Genomic DNA, 19,362 nt, shown 5'->3' with positions numbered 1-19,362 from the left:
TTCAAGAGCACAGAGGGTGACCGACAAGGTGTGGAACGGAGCACAATACTTCCTGTCTTGGGAGGTGGAGGCAGCCATCACGCTTCAAGCCACCGCGAGACTGTAGGTTATATAAACATCTGCCACCTACAGAGGATGGCTGGCCTTCCCACTCTCTTTTCTCTGGATTTAAAAAAAAAAAAAAATTGAATGAACAAGTCTAGCTTTCAGGTTTTCGGCTTTTGAACCTGGAGCGGAAGAAGGAGCTTTCAGAAGGGTCGATGTTTGGATTTTTAGAAACATATGCAGTTCAATCAACTACAGTGTATTTTGAGGGGCTACTGTATTCTAGATATTGGGGATAGAGCAATATCAGCTCTTTGCTGCTTACAGTGAGGGTTTGGGTGGATGGGGGAAGAGAGGCTCCGTGTAGTGTCTTCAACCCAGAAGTTTTCAGTGTCCTGAATTCATTTTCATTTAAAATATCTCCCCAGGCTGTACCCATCATGAAGCATGGGGCACTTCAGAGGGGTAAGCATCATGGGGAAAACTCCTACTTGACCCAGGTACCATGAGGGAATTGCTGTCACCAAATGTCTCATCAACAGGAGGGACATCACTATGTACTATCCGGTATTTTTGAAAAATGCTGGGCTTGAAGTCTTCCCTAGATGATCAGCTTCTCCAGGTCAGGGAGATACCATGGACTATCATAGCGTTAAGCATTAAGAGACCTGGGTTCTTCTCCATTAAGCAGCTCCATGGCCCTTGAACAGAGCACCAAACCTCTGAGAATCCGTTATTCCCATCCATAAATCGAGTGTCAGACCCTTACCCAGCGTCTGCTACAATTTTATCGCAATGATCAAATGAAAAGAGACCATGCAAATCTCTGTGTCAAAGCACGTGGTCGCATAGGCTGGCCCTTCTGGCCTTGCCCAGCCACAGAAAGAGCCGCCCATGTCTCCCCAGGCGTGGGTGCCGAGTTATTCCTGGGAGAGGCTGTGGCCCTCCCAAAGTTCCCTGTCTGCTTTCTGCCACAGGGATGACCTCTGGCTGAGTGACTGTGTCTGTGCTCAGGTCCGTAGGCAGAGATGAAACCTCTCTAAGTTCAAAAAAATCCCCGTGGTAAGGGGTTCTCGATGGGAGTAGGACTATTGGTATGTGACCCAACATAGCCGCCCCACGTGATGCAGATGGTTGGCATACTTTCCTTGCCCACGGACGGCCGGGACTTTTTTTCAAACACATGGGAAGGTTTCTTTGGCCAGTTGTAGATAGCTCATATCCTAGTGTGTTAGAGCGTCATCAAAGTGCCAGCCTGACCGAGATCTTTATTGTTGATCTGGGCTTCTGGCCCTCAAGACGTTTTATCTGCAGGATCCTGGATTGCCCACTGCTATCAAAGAGAAATTTTCTTTTGAATCAATTCAAAACTTCCCTTACTTATTAATTAATTAATTAATAATTTTTTAAAAATTATTTATTTATTATTTGACAGAGATAGAGAGATACAGTGAGAGAGGGAACACAAGCAGAGGGAGAGGGAGAAGCAGGCTTCCCGCTGAGCAGGGAGCCCAATGTGGGGCTCAACCCCAGGACTCTGGGACCATGACCTGAGCGAAAGGCAGACCCTTAACTACTGAGCCACCCAGGCGCCCTTAAACTTCTCTTATTTAATTCTAAAATTCCCCCAGGAAATGATAGTTAAGACATCAGCTCCGCTCGCCTCACAAGGACTTTAAAACAACAGATGTTTTCTCCATCTGCTGTGGTAACAGAGTCTACTTGGTTGGGAAAGAGCATGGGAGGTGAGGGTGGCCGAGGTTTGCCCCCTTCACAGCCCTGCTCTGGCTTGGCCAAGAAGCCTGCAGAGGCAGTTCTGGCTTTCGGAAGAACGCGCGGAACGCACGACTTACGTTTAGAAGATTTCATCTTTGTAAACAGTGAGGACTCCGGGTGGAAATGGCTTGCTTGCCAACACCGGGCGTGTGAACGAATGAACAATTACAGACACTCAGGCTGTTGAACCTGGAGCAAGAGAAGGAGCTTTCAGCAGGGGAGATGTTTGGATTTCTAAAAATATATTGAATTCAACCAAAGGGGTGTGTGTGTGTGTGTCTGTGTGTGTGTGTGTGTGTGTGTGTGTGTGTGTGTGTGTGTGTGTGAAGTTTAATTAACCAAAGCCTGTGATTTTGAGGGCTACTCCATGCCAGGTGGCCTTCCAAGTGTGGAGGATAGAGTGATCTCGGCTCTTTGCTACCAACGTTCTAGTGTGGGGAGACAGACAACAAACAAACAAACACGCCAAGCTGGCAGCGAACAGTGCTCCGAAGAAAGACACATACAAGAGAAGAGAGAACGGTAGAGAGAGGGAAGGTGTCCATAGCTCTGTGCTCTCGGATGCAGGTTTCAAATCCATTACCGGGCCACTCCAAGAAAAGTCTGTTTTGCCCAAGACCCCTTGTGCCTCTTCCACAGAGGCCTGTCTTCTTGCTTGTCTCACTGAACTCCCTCGAAACGTGCTTCCCAGTATTGCTCCCTGTTCCAGAGGAGGGGCCCTGCAGCCCCATTGACTATGTGCCCCAGTTTCCCTCCCATGGTTGCTACACTAAGCGGGGAAGCCCTTCCATTCCCTTCTCGTACGACACACGTACTGACTCAGAGTTGGCACAAGGACGGCTTTGGCCAGGTTCTCTTGATTATTTTAACTGGCAACATACCCCTTTAAGAAGGAACCCATGACAGACGGTCCAGTTAGGATGCAGGTTATTTTGAGACTTCCTGAATATCATTTCTTGGCTACTTCATTCCAATAAATCATTTACTGCACTGTAAGAGGTGCTGGGGATAAAGATGACTAAGACACTCCCTGTCCTTGAGAAGAAGCCCACGGTCCAGCTGCAGGCATCGACATTTAAAAAGATAAATGGCAGAACAACGGGGTGAGCAGCTCCATGACCAAGATGCTCCAGGAGCCCAAGGGAAGATCAGTGAGCTCTGTCTCAAGAGTGCTGAAGAGGGGGTGCCTGGGTGGCTCAGGGGGTTAAGCCTCTGCCTTCGGCTCAGGTCATGATCTCAGGGTCCTGGGATCAAGCCCCACATCAGGCTCTCTGCTCAGTGGGGAGCCTGTTTCCCATCTCTCTCTGCCTGTCTCTCTGCCTACTTGTGATCTCTCTCCCTCTGTCTCTCTGTCAAATAAAAATAAATAAATAAAATATTTTCCAAAAAAAAAAAGAGTGCTGAAGAGGACGTCAAACAACTTTGATGATTTCTGATGCCTCATTTCGTTATTCATTATCCCTCTATTTGACCATATTTCCTGCATAGTTTACATCAGGGTCACACACTGTCTCACAGATAGTGTTTGTTTTGCCTGTTATTGTTGCTTGGTAATAGCTTTATTGAGATGTAATCCACATACCATACAATTCACCCATTTAAAGTGTGCAATTCTATGGTTTTTAGAATACTCAAAGGGTTGTGCCAATACCTCCAATTTTAGAACATCTTTATCAACCCCAAAGAAAACCCTGGACTCTTCAGCAGTCAGATCCCATCCACTAAACTTTACAGCCCTCCTTTCTAGCTCCATAGGTTTGTCTACTCTGGACATTGCACATAAATGAAATCAGGCAACCTGTGGTCTTTTGTGACTGCTTTCTTTCACTTAGAATAATAGCTTCAAGATTCACTCATGTTGTGGCATGTATCGGTAGTTTCTTCCTCTTCATTGCCAGATGCTTTTCCAATGCATGGTGTGTCCTTTTTATCAGTCCATTCATCAGTTGACGGATACTTGGTGGTTTCTACTTTTTGGCCATTATGAATAATACTGCTATGAACATTTAGGTGCAAGATTTTGGTGTGGACATATGTTTACAGTTTTCATGGTTATTTATCTAGGAGTGGAATTGCTAGGTCATATGGTAATTCTAAATTTAACTTTTTGAGGAATTGTCAAGCTGTTTTTCCTAGTCCCTGCACCATTCTACATTCTCACCCTGTATCAGGGTTCCAGTTTCTCCAGATCTTTGTCAACACTTGCTATGTTGGGTCCATTTGTTTTTTAAATGATGGCAATCTCAGAGAGCATGAAGTGGTACCTCGTTGTCATTTTGCTCTCCATTTCCCTAATGATGAATGATCTTAAGCTTGTTGGCCATTTATAGATCTTCTTTGGACAAATGTTTATTCAGTCTTTTGCCCACTTTAAAAGTGGGTTATTTGTCTTTTTATTATTGATTGTAAGAGTTTTTATATATTCTGGATCCAAGTCCATTACCAGATATATCATTTGCAAATATATTCTTCCATTTTGTGGGTGGTCTTTTCATTTTCTTGATAGTCTCCCTTGAAGCACAAAAGTATTTAATTTTTATGAAATCCAATTTATCTATTTTTTATTAGCTTGTGCTGTTGCTGTTATAGTCAAGGTCCTGAAACTGGACCCCATACGTCACACCATTTTAACTCTCATACATAAGTCTTGGATCCATTTTGAGTTTATTTCTGCATATGGTGTGACGTATGGGGTCCAGTTTCATTCTTTTTTTTTTAATGTAGGTATTCAGTTGCTCTAGTGCCATTTTTAAAAAAAGATTTTATTTATTTATCTGACAGAGAGTGATGAAACACAAGCAGGGGAAGATAATAGGGGGAGGGAGACGTAGGTTCCCAATTAGCAGGGAGCCCAGTGTAGGGCTTGATCCCTTGATCCCTTGACTGGATCCCAGGACTCAATCCCAGGACTCTGGGACCATGACCTGAACCGAAGGAAGACACTTAACAACTGAGCCACCCAGGCACCCCTCCTTCAGCACCATTTGTTGAGAAGACTGTCCTTTCCCCTTTTGAATTATTTTGGCATCTTTGTCAAAAAATCAGTTGACGTAAACATGAGGGTTTATTTCTGGGTTCTAATTCTTTTTTTTTTTTTTTTAAGATTTTTATTTATTTATTTATTTGACAGACAGAGATCACAAGTAGGCAGAGAGGCAGGCAGAGGGAGAGGAAGGGAAGCAGGCTCCCCGCGGAGCAGAAAGCCCGATGTGGGCTCAATCCCAGGACCCTGAGATCATGACCTGAGCTGGAGGCAGAGGCTTTAACCCACTGAGCCACGCAGGTGCCCTGTGGGTTCTAATTCTATTCCTTTGATCTATGTGTCTGTCTTTATGCTATGCCACACCTGTTTTGACTGTGTTGCTGGGTAGTAAATTTTGAAATTGGGACATGTGAGTCCTCTAACTTTGTTCTTTCTCAAAATCATGTTGGCAACTCTGGGCCTCTTGAATTTCCTTGTGAGTTTTAGGAGCAGCTTGTCAACTTCTGCAAGGAAGCCGTCTGGGATTTTGATAGGAATTTAGTTAATTCTGTAGATTAGTTTTGAGAGATTTTAGTTTTGCTGCCTTAACAACATAAACTCATCTGGTCCTTGAAGGTGGATATCTTTCCATTTATTATGATCTTCTTGAATTTCTTTCAACAATATTTTATAGTTTTAAAAATATAAGTTTTGTATTTATTTTGTTAAATGTATCCATAAATATTTTATTCTTTTTCATTCTATTACGATGGGATTGTTTTCTTAATTTCATTTTTGTATTGTTCACTGTGACCTGTTGGGTTTTGAAATTAGGGAAACTTGCAGATACAGTCTGATTTCTGACTTCTCTTGAAAAAATCATATCCCAAATGGCAACACAGGACTTGAGTGGTTTGCATTCTGTTCTTCTTTTAGGACATTTTGTTCTGAGTTTGTCCTCATCTGGCTACTTTCTTATATCTGGGTTAATTCACTCATTAATATCATAATTATTAAGCACTGAGTTTTTGACCTTTATGATTGTTCTTTTGGGAAATCTAACTTAGATGAGATTTAGTTTGAATAAGGGATTAGTATTATCTAAATCTTTAATATGATTATTTTTAGATACACATCCTGTTCTTTCTCAAAAGTTATCCAAGTCTCAACTTGCACATTTATCTTAGGAACATTGGTGAACTAGGCTCTACACTGAGGATACAAAGAAGAAGTAGACACCATTTTTGCTTTAAAAGAGATTTACACATGTTGATAAAAAGTGCCCTATGGGCAACTAGACTTTTATCAAAGGTCTGCTAGCAGTCCGCTAGTAGTCCAGAGTGGGCAGAGGAGGGCTCAGGAAAGGGAGTATAGTCAAGATTGTGGGTAAGGAAGGGGAGAAGAGGAGAGGATTCGTGAAAGAAGTGACCTTTGCATGATGATAGTTGGGACCCTATCCACTAAGCTTAAGAAAGTTGGATCTTTTCCTGCAGACTGGTCTTTTCTCTAAAGTGTGATTCTTGGACCACCTGTAGCAGAATCACCTGAGTGCTTGTTAAAGCGCAGTTACTCAGGCCTGCTGAAGCAGAGTCTCTCAGAGTCCAGGAATCTGCTTTTTAAAATCTGCTTTTCAAGTTTCTCTGGTGATTTTGAAGTTCTATAAATTTGGAGAAGCTCTGTCTGAGGATGGGGGCCCTGTGAAGATTCTTGGGTGGGAATGGAGTAGAATTAGGATGGAGTCATATCATGCCAGACCCAAGTGTCAATAAGGTGTTAGCTGCGTTGGGAAAGGCAGATTCAGAGGTGTGGGGGACACCAGAGACTCTCTTGTTGTGGAGGTTATGTTCAAAATTCAGCACTAAGGTGAAACTCAGGTAGAGTCAAGAATACTCTGGGCAGTCCCTAAACCTCCCACATCTGTGCACTTGGACTGTCAAAGATCAGAATCAGTGTCTTATGTTTTTGTTTGTATTTACAGGGAGGTCTCCTTTCCCTGGGGCCATTGAGGTCAAGGTCTAATTTGGAGAGTAGGGTTTGGGGCTACAGCGTTGAACAAAGAGATTGCTCTCTTGCTTACTGCCAGCCAAATGAATATGGTTCATTTCAGGTACATTGAACGTGCATATGTTGCAGTTGAGAGTCAGAGTGCCCAAAAGAGAATGGTAAAATTTGGGTCAGGGTGTGGAGTTGAGGGAAGAAGACAAGAGAGATCCCCTAGGTGATATGGAGCTTGAATTGGTAGGGCTCGACCCCTGATTAGCTGAGGGATTTGAAGGAAGGGGAAGAGTTGAGTTTTCTGGCTCATGTAGCGAGGTGGTTGGTGATACTGTTGCTTGAGATCAGAAATTTAAGTAGAGGAATAATCTGGAGACACCGAATCTGCAATCCAAGTGGAATGAATATTCATGTGATTATACCAGTCTGCAGCATGCAAAGAACTTGGATGGAAAATCTCTGTGCCATCAGCGCCCAGGTAATAATTGAAGGCATACGTGGTAGAGATTGACTTTATTGGGTGGGAGTAGAACTTGGACAGCAGAATTTTCTAAGCTTCCCTGTTGATTCCAAGATGCAGTCAGGGTTGACTGCATAGTATAGTGTGAGAGGAGAAGAGACCATTGTTTAAAGAAAAAAACGGGTGAAAATAAGGAAAAAGCGAAGGAGACTAAGAAGGAACAGTCAGAGGATGAAGATGAGGAATTAAAGAAAAATGTTCTCATGAAAGTCAAGCAGGGAGAGAGGGTCAGAGGAAACAGAAGGAGGTGAGTGGAGGTCAGCAAGCGCAATGCCCTGGGCAGGTGAACCAGAGAACAAAAACAGTTCACTCAAGTAGACTATGATAACGTAGTTGATTTGCTCAGACAGTTTCAGTAGAGTTTTGAGGACAGAACTACTATAGTGAGTTGAGGCATAAGCAGAAAGAAAGGAAGTGGAGACAACATCTCAAGACTATGAAGAGAACGTCCTCCTTTTGATCCCCCTTTCTTAGTGAGAAAGACTAGAAGTTATTTAAAGGTGGCACAAAAATCCTTCAGTGTCTTTGGGCCACATTGGTGGCTTCTACTATTGTCAAACATTTATTGCATGAAGGTCAGACCGTTGTCACATCACACTGAACTATGTACTGTTCTTTGGTGTTCTGATTGTTTCAAAGTGTCATTCTTCCCTGTCTTATCAAATGCACAGCCTATGCCTGGAGCCTTCTCTTGAACAATATCCAGCTATACTCCTAGCACAGGGGCAGGCACATTCTAAGAAAGGAATACTCTATGCCACAGAAAAAAAAAAAAAAGGAGTTAATCCTACTTAATAATTAATGAACTGTGCTTCCTAGAGGTTAAGGCAGGCTTTATTTAAATTTTAAACCCTATAATAATATTACCTACTTATTTAAAAAATAAACAATATAAAAGTGTAAAGTAAAAAGTAAAAGCCTGCCTCTCTCCCATTCCCAGAAGTAACTGCTGTTACCTTTCTTACCAGTTTCTTATGTGCCCTTCAGACATTCTTTCTAAGGGTATAAGAATATATATCCTTTTTCTTTAGGTAATATGGTCAAAATCATTCTGTAACAGAGCCAGTATGAGAAATTCTCATAAGCTAGCTATCATTCCTCCTCTCTGAAAACCCCAGTAATTTCTTCAAAGCCCAAGATACACACAGCTATGAATAGGCTGTTCACCTCTCCCTGGGAGCAAGTGGTTGAAGCTCAAACAGTACAAAAATATTATTGCTGCCTTGGGGCGTGAAGAGAGAGCATGAGCTAGGAGTTAGGTAAGCCGGCTGTCAGGGGCTGAATAGAAAGGTTGTCTGAGCACTGCTGAACTCCACTACTTTCTCACCACCCTTATATGCCTCTAATAAATGTCTTTGGTGTCTTCTCAGTGTCAGGAATCAGGGAGTGTCTTGTGTCTCATGTGCCACCTCCTGTGGTCCCCAGAAGTAGCTGGATTCATCCTGCTCTCACTACTGTGGCCCCCAGGCTCATCTCATTGTTAGCCATGTCAGTAGACCAAAGGAAGAGTCAGTGGGAGCCAGCTCAGTGACCCTTTCTGTTTTTTCTTTTCCTGTTATGCAGGGTTTACACAGAGTAGCAGGAATGGGCTATGGACTTTGGAATAAACCCTGATTCAGTCTCACTGAATAAATGAAACTGAGACAGGCACTTCCCTTTAATAGACTTTAATATCTTCATCTACTAGATGGAATGACTGAACTCCCAGAAAGAAAAGAGATAATCTCTTTCGAGATTCTCTTATTCTTATGAGGCTGGGTTTTTTTCTTTTCTTTTCTTCTTCTCCTCCTCCTCCTTCTTCTTTTTTTTATTTTAATGTAGGTTTCATGCCCAGTGTAGAGCCCAACATGAAGCTTGAACTCATGACCAGGAGATCGAGACGTGAGCTGAGATCAAGGGTCAGATGCTTAACTGACTGAGCCATCCAGGTGCCCCTGAGGCTGGGTTCCTTAAGAACAGAGACCATATCTTATTCACATTCACATTTAATAAACAAGTAAGAGATACTGTCATTCCCAGTTTATACCGAAATTAACAAACCAAATTTTTCCTTCCTCAGGCACTGACATTCAACTACTGTCTGCTTATGTGGTCATCAGGTACCTAAACAAAGAAGTGAATGGGTTATTTTTATGCCCTGCCCTCTCTTTGCTTCCTCATAGCAATGGTTTCTGAGTGAAATGGACTATGTGAGCTAATGAAAGACCAAGCCCATTCTGGGCTTCAGGATAATCGTGAAAAATCAGGCACCAATTCCCTCCCTTCATTTTGCTCAGAGCGCCTTTCTTAACACATGCCCGTGGTGGAAGGGAAAATGTACTCACTGTCATATCACCTCAGGCATGACTCACATTTCTTCAGAAACTTTGGTTTATCACAATGAAGTTGGCAGAAGGTGTGACCTGTGCCATTGCTGGCAGTCAAGCGTATGGAGCAAAATATCTGTTCCAATGAAGGAAAGGGGATCGGAAGCAATGCCTGGGTCTGTCTTAGAAGGAAGCAGATGAGGTGGGTATTGCCATGAAGTGTGACTGAGAACAAAGCCTTGGAAGAGTCTCTCTCTTCCTGTTCTCGGTCTCTCCACTAAAAATCTCTTTCCTCACTGATAACCCAAATTCCACCACTGGTGATTTCCTGCACTGGACTGAGAATTGCCCCCACTTTGACACTTCTTCGCATGGGTGTGGGTGTTGAGTCTCATTGACCTTGGAGCATCTCTGTCCAACTGACTCTCTGTTTGACTTTTTTCCCATTCCTGTCAGATATGCAGTCTGCTCTACCTTCCTGCTCAAGTCCCCACCATCAACTTTATCATCCAGGGCTCTCCCCACCCACTGCCACTAGACTGCCTGAGGAGGAGGCACGTGCTCCCCAGCCTCCCACTTCACCACAAAACCTCTTCTATTTAGGTTGTTTGTTGTCAGTCTCTAAGAGGGGGACTAACAAAAATAACAAACAGAAGAGACAACAGAGAAATTCAGAAGTCTTCCAAAGGTATCAACCTGGTTTATAGTTCTGGAGTCTTTTTCTGAGTCCTTATTTCTCCTGTGCACCTCATTTATCCCCCAAGCTGAGAGACCAGTCAAACCTTCACCTCCCACCGTCTCTTCTCTCCCTCTGCTCATTTTAAAGACACTGTTGGAGTTGAACAATAGAAGCTTTAGTCATTCTTCCAACTAGTATTTATTGAGTACCAGTGTGTCCCAGGCACCATCCCAGGTGCTGGGAATACAGTGTTGATTATAATGTTTACAGTCAAGGGAATGAAGATGAGCAGTAAACAAGCAAGCCAACAAGTAGACCTGATAATCAATGGCATGAAGGTGACCAGTAAGGGCTGTGATGAAGGGTGACAGGAGGCAGTGATATTTAAATTAAAACATTAAGGATGAGAAGAAGTCAGTCCTGGAAAGAGACGGGGGAAGAGAAATGCAGAATGGGAAAGGGGAAGGGGCAAAGGCAAAAGCCCTGTGTTTGGAAAGAGCTGGGTGTATTTGAGGAAGAGAGAGAAGACCAATGTGGCAGTGAAGTGTATAGGGGAAGAGTGACACAGATGAAGTTGGGGGTTAAGGAGGGGTGAGAAGACAAAGGGTCTGGGGGTTTATAACATGTTTGCTTTGATAATAAAAACCAGGGGTCTCAAGCAAAGGAGAGACATGGTCTGATGTGTATTTTTGAAAAGTCACTCTGGCAGAAAATGTAGGTGGAAAAATGTAGGTGTTTACGTTTTCAAAATGTGCCTTGATGGGCTGGTTAGGACTACCTCATCTTGATGATTTACCACTGAAGGGAAAGATGACACCCATCTCTGTACTGACAATGCCTCCTGCGGGAATTGGAGGTGTAGCCCGGACCCATACCTCAACTATGTGGAGAGTTCATTCTTTCCAGGGTTAGAGGTGCAGGCAACAGAGGACCTGGGAGAAGTCTTGACATGGGGGAAGACCATGAAGCCAGAAGAAACTGGGGCAGCCAGTGAGGATATGAAGACAATCTTTTCAGTGCACCTCCACATTAAGCTTGAACCCTTGGAATCTCCTTTTCTAGTAGTTCTGAGATGAACTTTCTACCATATCCCCTAAATCTAGATTTCCTTTCCTAATAAGTCTTATGGATTATTGAACAGAACTCTCTAGACTTCACTCATTTTCCCAGTTATACCTTAACCTGGGGAAGTTAAGCATGATTGGAATGGTAGAAAGCATCCAAAAATTTTTTTGTTGTGTCAATACTAGAGACCCAAGAGGAGTATAATAAATGCATCTGGCTGAGAATCACGAGGTGATTGTCCTGGCCAGCCAGCTGTCCCAGCACTAGGCTCTAGGCAACATTTGGTAGGCTGGCATGCCATTAGGATGCTAAATCTACAGAATTTGCTCAGAAATACTCCAAGAAGTGTCTGGGGAGGCACCCCTCAGATCCTGCCATCCTTCCCCGGTGCTTTTGCCATTTCCAAGCAGAGGAAGGCTGGAAGGCTTCCAAAGGAAAGCTAAACAGGAAGCATATAATTTCCAAGGAGCTGACAGATCACTTTCAATCAGACCGCTTGGCTCTCATAACATTTCCGAGCTCATTCTCGGAGAAACTCTCTCCCTTCTCAGCTAAGGCTCTGCTAAGAGGATTTACTCCCACGGCCTCACTTGGCAAAGCTACACAGAAGACTACTAAGTCTGCATCCCTAGGCTTAATTCTTCTCCACCATTCCAGAATCCAATTTTCAACTGCAGGCTTGTCATTTCCTGGATACTCCACCAATGTCTTTCAGTCAACGCATCCCAAACCAACTCATCATCTTCCCCTCTCCTGGTTTTCCTGTTTCTGTTAATGGAATCACTGTTCCCTCTGCTACCCTGGCTGGAAACATCTGAGTCATACTTGACTCATCCTTGTCTCTTATTCTCTAGATCAAACCAACTGCCGAATCATGTAGTACCTATTTCCATGACGTCACTTGAATTTGTCCCCTCCTTCCTATTGCCGCCATCTCTCCTCGGTGTGGGCTCTCATTACTTCTCCCTCGAGGAACATCCTCACTTCTCCCCTCACTACTGCTGCCGACATAAGGCTTCTCACACACAAATTGACCACCTCGCTTTCATACAGACAGCCCACCATGGTTTCCACATTAAATATAAACTTTCTTTTCCCTTATAAGTCACAATTCCTTTCCCAGTACTCCATGTTCAAGGGAAACTTACCCACTCCTGGCATAGGACATGACTCTTTCTTCCTTTCTGGAACCCTTTCAGTAAATGATCTTGTGAAAAAGAACGATCTTCTTATATGACTTAATTCTGTGCTTATGCAATTAGATGCTTGTTTTATCTCCTTAGAAGCTTCACTTTTCCTCTGTTATTTGCCTCACATGACACTGGAGCACATGCAGCTACCCGGGGCTGTTCTAAGAGCTTCACCCATGTGAAAAAATTTAACTCCCGTAACAATTCTAATTGTAGTCCCCATTTTACCGGTGACAAAACTGAAGTGCAGAGAAGTTGAGTAACGTGCTGAGCTTCCATTAGTGACACGTGCTTAGCTTGCCAATAAGTGGCAGAGCCAGGAGTCAGATGCACACAGCCCATGCTCTTAACCAATGAACTCACATCATCTTTGTTTACCTGCCTTCCCGATATCATAGCTGGGATTTAGCTGATGTTTTATAACTCAACTGAGGCTTAAGGCATGTGTCCATTAATGGTCAGAAATATCAATGGTAGGCTGGCTGTGCCAATGTAAGTTGATATCAGGAGCTGACTTAAGGTGTTTCACAGGAAATCACTAGGAAGATGAGAAACATCATTGTGCTATTTTTTTTTCCTACTTACTCTTTTTTTCTTTCTTCTTATTCTAGTACATGGGCTGTATTGAAGTACTGCAGTCAATGAGGTCACTGGATTTTGGAATGAGAACCCAAGTTACAAGGTAAGAGAACAAAAATGGGGGAGGCTTTGGAGGCGATAGTTTAAAGTCAGAACAGTTTCTCCCTGTAGGAACTTCATGTAAGCTTTCAAATCTACCATGGGCTTTTATTTATGGCTGGAAGGTAGAACATAGCCCAGTGACCTTGGGTGAGGGCCTCATCATGTGAAAGACTTCCCAACTGTGTGGTGGAACATCTGCAGTCCATATAAGAACCGATAAGATGATGAAGTCATAGAAATCTCTGGTTTTCCAAGTACCAACAGTATTTAAGACTATGTCTAGACATTGACCATTACAGAACCTCAGATCTGTTGAAGAAGTTGCCGAAAAGAAGACCAGGGAAGAGCTTTCTGTATCAGAAAACCCAAGCTCTCCCCATTTATGAGGCATAGAACCCTCTTGCTCTACTTGCATCTTCTTCCTGTGTGTACAGTGAGCTGCGTGGGGTTGAACCAGGGGAGCCTTACCCAGCACAGGGGAAGAACCAAAATCATGATTACACAGAGCACAAGTGAGAAGCAGAAATACAAGGTGCAGGTTATTAAGGTCAAGCTCGAGGCAAAAATGGAAAGAGGAACAGGCGAGTGTCCAGACTGGTAACTGGGAGAATTGTGAGGTGAGGGGATGAGGTGAGAGGACTGGGTTTATGTGAGTGATTCAGGATGGATCCTTAGGCATCTTTTCTATGTGGTGTCACCGTGCGTCTCAGGGACAAGCCACGGTGCCCATCTGCATCTGTGGTGGCAGGCCACCCTTTCCAAAGGTGAATGTTCTCGTTGTGAAGACAGGATAATTCTTCCTAATGCTCATCCCATGAAATTGTGGGCCTAGAAAAAATGTCCCGTGGTGGGGGGGAAAAATGTCCCGTGGTTTGAAGTTTTGAGAAAAGGAATCACATTGCTCTTTAGGAGAGTAGCAGTATACAAGAGAATATTAAAAACCCTGAGAAGTCCTGTGGTAGCAGTGTAAAATATTCTCTCTCTAGATTATCTAAACTTATTTGGCCCCAGAATCCCTTTTTTCATGTAATATAAACGAACATCCCACGTATCCCTAGGGTTCCATGAAATGCACTTTAGGAAATGCTATTTTGGACTCACTAGGATGCATTCTAATCCGTCTTCCCAAATTTCTCACCAACCCCCAGTATTCCCTACGGGGCCACTCAGATGAAATCTAATTCTGCTTCTTTTGTACTCTTGGTGGCTTTCTCAGTTCTGGGCACACAGAGGAGGCTCAATGGAGATTATTGAATAAATACATGGTTCTACCTGACTGCCTCCTGGGATTTGGAGATAGCTGCATTTCTTCTCTTCTGAGTTTTCTCTGTCCCATTCTCAGTCTCTTCAATTATTCTGCAGGTGACCTGGTATCTAGATGACTTTCTCCCATATTAGTCCTACTTCGTTTGTATCCAGGCTTTATTTTTATCCCCATGATCCTTAACTTGGAGAAAACCCTTTCTCCAATCCTGAGCAGATTACAGATGGGAGGGAAAAAGTAGCTATGCCAGGTACCTGGAATAAGGACACTGGACAAAGGAATGCCCCCTGTCTTTACCTGAGGATGACTGTTTTTTTCTGTTCATTCTCCTACTTATTTTCTTTCACTCAAAAAATTTATGGAGTGCCCATTAAGTGCCTGAAACTGTTCAAGAATTGAGGCTGCAGAAGCGTCTGACCTCATGGAGTTTATGTTCTAGCTGGAGAAACAAGACTATAGCAAGGAAACAAATAAATATACAATAGAGTTTCGTGTAGTAATGAGTGCCATTACCATAATAATAAAGCAGGGTAAGGGATAGAGATGTAGGGGATGGGCTTTTATTTTTTAATTTTTTAAAAATCTATGTGTAGTTGACAAATGTATACATTTGTTATACAGTGTTAACATTAGTGTCAGGTGAACAACACAGAGATTCAACTTCTCTATACTTCATGCTGTGCTCACCGCAAGTGTAGTTATCGTCTGTATAGAGGCTTTTAAATTTTATTTTCTAGTTATAAGAAGATTGTATGGTTACTGAGAACATTTGGAAAATACAGAACAGTATGAAAAAAGAAAATCACTCATAAATCTCACCTAAGATAACGTCTACCAACATTTTGTCTTTTGGAATACCTTTCTGGTCTTTCTTTCATACATGAACGTACAATGATTTTTTATAGAAAACCTAGAAAATAGGGGCGCCTGGGTGGCTCAGTGGGTTAAGCCTCTGCCTTCGGTTCAGGTCATGATCTCAGGGTCCTGGGATCGAGCCCCACATCGGGCTCTCTGCTCAGTGGGGAGCCTGCTTCCCTTCCTCTCTCTCTGTCTGCCTCTCTGCCTACTTGTGATCTCTCTCTCTGTCAAATAAATAAATAAAATCTTAAAAAAAAAAAAGAAAATCTAGAAAATAGTTGATACTACTATCATCTTGAACATTTCTGTTACTCAATATTCAATATTATTATTTATTATAACACAATATGCATAACTTAAAACTTACCATCTTCACATTTTTTAAGTGTACTGTTCAGAAGCATTAAGTACATTCATGTTGTTGTGCAACTGTTACTTACCATCCATCTCCAGAACTTTCTCATCTTTCCAGGTTGAAACTCTGTACTGAATAAATAATATCTCCTCCTCCCCTTCTCCCCCAGCCCAGGGCAACCACCATTCTACTTTCTGTGTCTATAAATTTGACTACTTCTAGATACCTCATATAAGTGGAATCATGTAGTATTTGTCCTTTTGTGACTGATTTATTCCATTTAGCATAATGTCCTCAAGATTTCGAACAAGACCAAACAGTAGAACTGTTTTGAAGCCATTTGTTGTGTGTTGCTGAATTGTTCTGCAGCAGAACTGACTACTTGATATTCTTCCCTCTCAGCTACATAGTATCTTTTGTTTTTAGTATCGAGTTTTTAAATCTTTGTGAACTTGAAAGTCTGTATTTTCCTATCGTTTAGTAATTGATAAAAGATTATTTTTTCTATGCCATGAAGATTCAGTTTATAACTAATGTACACACCCAAGGGAAGGTGCCTGGCACGGTATCTGGATGTTATTCCTTGTAGATGAGCCCACGAGTGATTCAGGCACACCTCACTGTGCTCTGGGCACAGTTGTGCAAGTTCAAGGATTTCTCTAAAATCTCTAATTTCCTACCGTTTCCCAGATACTTACTTTTCTTCCTTCTTTTAATTTTTCCTTCTTTATCTCATTCTCCTTTCTTCTCTCAACTTACATGTATTTTGACATTCGGCCACTTTTCAAGTTGCTTTGTTACCAGTTGTCTCGGGTGTTATCATTAAAACGTTAGGTTTAATCAGGTTTTAAATTATTTTAAATCTAAAGTTCACATGTTCGCGAAGGTCATATAACTCATAATCCTAATTAATAAAAGAAGAAAGATTTCACTGGACTAGTTAGAATAAAGAAAGAACTTTATTTTGTATGACCACAGCCATCTCCCTCCCCTTACCATCAAACATAAATGTAAAATCAATCAGGTGTGAGTGCTGGTCAACTAGTGTGTCTAATTGCCACCGTGGATACAAACGATATTTCAGGTTGATGTCCCGCTCATGATAAATGGTCTCATCGTCTCCAAATTAGTTAATACATTATTCCAGACAATAGGGGAGAGCAATGGGAAATTCCAGATGAATTGGAGGAGCCATTGATCTAAGATCTAACAGGGGGGTCAGCATTTGAAACAGAGAAGAAAGGTGGAGTTGAATTTTTCTCTTCATGCCAGACCTTTCTGCCAATTGTTTGAAGGGTAAATGCACAGGACTTTGAGAACACAGAGAGTATCAAATAGAGCAGAGAAAAAAGAAAAGGACAAGAGGCCATTCACTTTCTCAGCGGCTCCCTGGATCGTACCCCTTTCAAAGCTTCCATCACCCCCCTCCCACCTTGACTCCAGATTCAGTCCCCAAAGGAGCCCCATGGGTGGTTTCTACTGTTGTCCCACCACTAATTCTCACCCAGGCATTTATCCTTCGGACTGATTTAGGACCAGATATCAGTTTTTAGTAACCAGGTATTCAAGCAAATGGGCAAAGCAGGAGATTTTCCCGATAGGAAAGAGAAACACGATCATTAGAACAAAGGCCCACAGCCACAGTTGTCTTCAAAATGTCTAGAAGACAATATCAAGAGGAAATGAGAGAAAAATCATGCTGAGGATGATAGCGTCATCTGCTCTCTTCAAAAAGGAATTTCTATCCTGGTTTTAAAAACAAAGCCAAAGAAAACAAAATGCCTCATTCGCTCTAAATCAGGGTGCACACACACACACGCACACACACTCACACAAAATAAATCAGGTCACTAAAACCTTAAGTCTATTTTCCCTTCTTTGAGTGAGCATTCACATCAGGCAAAGAAGAAAAAAAATCTTCCATCTCTCCCTAAAGATGCCTCCTTCTTTGTGTCTAGGTGGGAACTCGCCTCAGATACCAAAGGAGGGATAAACAACATTTTAGGGGAAACCCAATAAGGGGAGCTGGTGGGACAGGGCTTGACTCTCAACCCCAAAGAACAGAACTTCATAGGAAGCTGTGGAGGGGACATCTGGTTCATCACATTTTTTTTTCCCTAAGAGTGGGATCAGTTGTTTTAATGTCAAGTTTTACTTCTTGGTAATGAGAAAGCTGAGTGGAAAATTCATAGCTCTGGTGTAGAGCACAGCTACGTCACCTTTGGGCCACGGGACTAGATTATCATCACTTTCTGTGTAGCAGCTTCACCTTTTTAAAAAAAAATTAACATATAATGTATTATTTGTTTCAGGGGTACAGGTCTGTGAATCATCAGTCTTACACAATTCACAACGCTCACCGTAGCACAGACCCTTCCTAGTGTCCATAACCCAGCCACCCTATCCCTACCCCCACACCCTCCAGCAACCCTCAGTTTGTTTCCTGAGATTAAGAGTCTCTTATCATTTGTCTCCCTCTCTGGTTTCATCTTGTTTCATTTTTCCCTCCCTTCCCCTATGATCCTCTGTCTTGTTTCTCAAATTCCTCATATCAGTGAGATCATATGATAATTGTCTTTCTCTGATTGACTTATTTCTTTTAGCATAATGCCCTCTAGTTCCGTCCATGTTGTTGCAAATGGCAAGATTTCAGTTTTTTGATGGCTGCATAGTATTCCATTATATATATATATACCACATCTACTTTATCCATTCATCTGTTGATGGACACCTAGGCTCTTTCCATAGGTTGGCTATTATGGACATTGCTGCTATAAACATTTGGGTGCACATGCCCTTTCAGATCACTACATTTGAATCTTTGAGGTAAATACCTAGAGGTGCAATTGTTGGATCGTAGGTAGCTCTATTTTCAACTTTTTGAGGAATATCCATACTGTTTTCCAGAGTGGCTGCACCAGCTTGCATGCCCATCACTAGTTCATCACATTTATCACAGGGTGTCATTTACTTCAAGGGGCAGAATGCATTGTTGGTGGGAGGGACCTCAAGATCGTGGTCTCACTACTCGATCCTCTTCCTGTATTTATTGCCTTATGTTTGTAACTCATATTTAGTAATAAAATCAGCCTGGCTAAGCACAAGACACCGAACACAGGATCTGCCCACACCAGGCTCCAGGACAGCTGGGAAGCAGCAGCTGGCTGTGGGTTTGCCTCATCCCTGTGATTGCCATCCCTGGGGGTCTATGAAGGAAGATGAGAAGTTGTTAGACAATGGGTGGTAAATGTTCCCTTTTTAGGGTCCTGGCTTGGGATTCATTTTCTCTAGCCGACTGTAAAGGGCTGAACATCATGGATTAATTTATCTGCTCCATTCCATTCCATTCCATTCCATGGGGGCAGAAAAACCTTGAGTGGTGTTGTTTTTCGAACTGCTGCTATAGACACAAAGCCGGCTATTTGTGTGATTTGGTACTAGCTAAAGCAAATGGGGAAGCAGAGATCATAACTCAGAGGATATTGTAATTGGACCAATTTCCTGTTTGAAACATTACTGCTAATGAACAGTGATTCTGCAAATTTAATTCACTATCTTGAAATTTTGATTCTTTGGCTTCAACAGGATGTTAAGCAGTTCTTCAGAGACCAATCCATACTGTGGGTAGGTGTGGGGGTGTGTGCACGCGCGCGCACACTAGCAACC

The 19,362-nt window shown here is 42.6% G+C and overlaps 1 protein-coding gene across 1 annotated transcript in view; it reads left to right on the top strand.

The window, feature by feature from the left end:
- The window catches only part of SHC4 (SHC adaptor protein 4), a 133,823-nt gene that overhangs the window by 27,359 nt on the left and 87,102 nt on the right, over positions 1–19,362 (top strand). The window contains exon 2 of the mRNA XM_080808098.1: positions 13,150–13,220. Coding sequence (XP_080664224.1) covers positions 13,150–13,220 — 71 coding nt within the window. The remainder of the gene's footprint in view (positions 1–13,149; positions 13,221–19,362) is intronic.

The sequence above is a fragment of the Martes martes genome (genome assembly GCF_963455335.1).
Source record: "Martes martes genome assembly, chromosome: 7".
NCBI lineage: Eukaryota > Metazoa > Chordata > Mammalia > Carnivora > Mustelidae > Martes > Martes martes.
The sequence above is the reverse complement of the archived record's forward strand: the minus strand, read 5'-3'. Positions and strand labels throughout refer to the sequence as shown.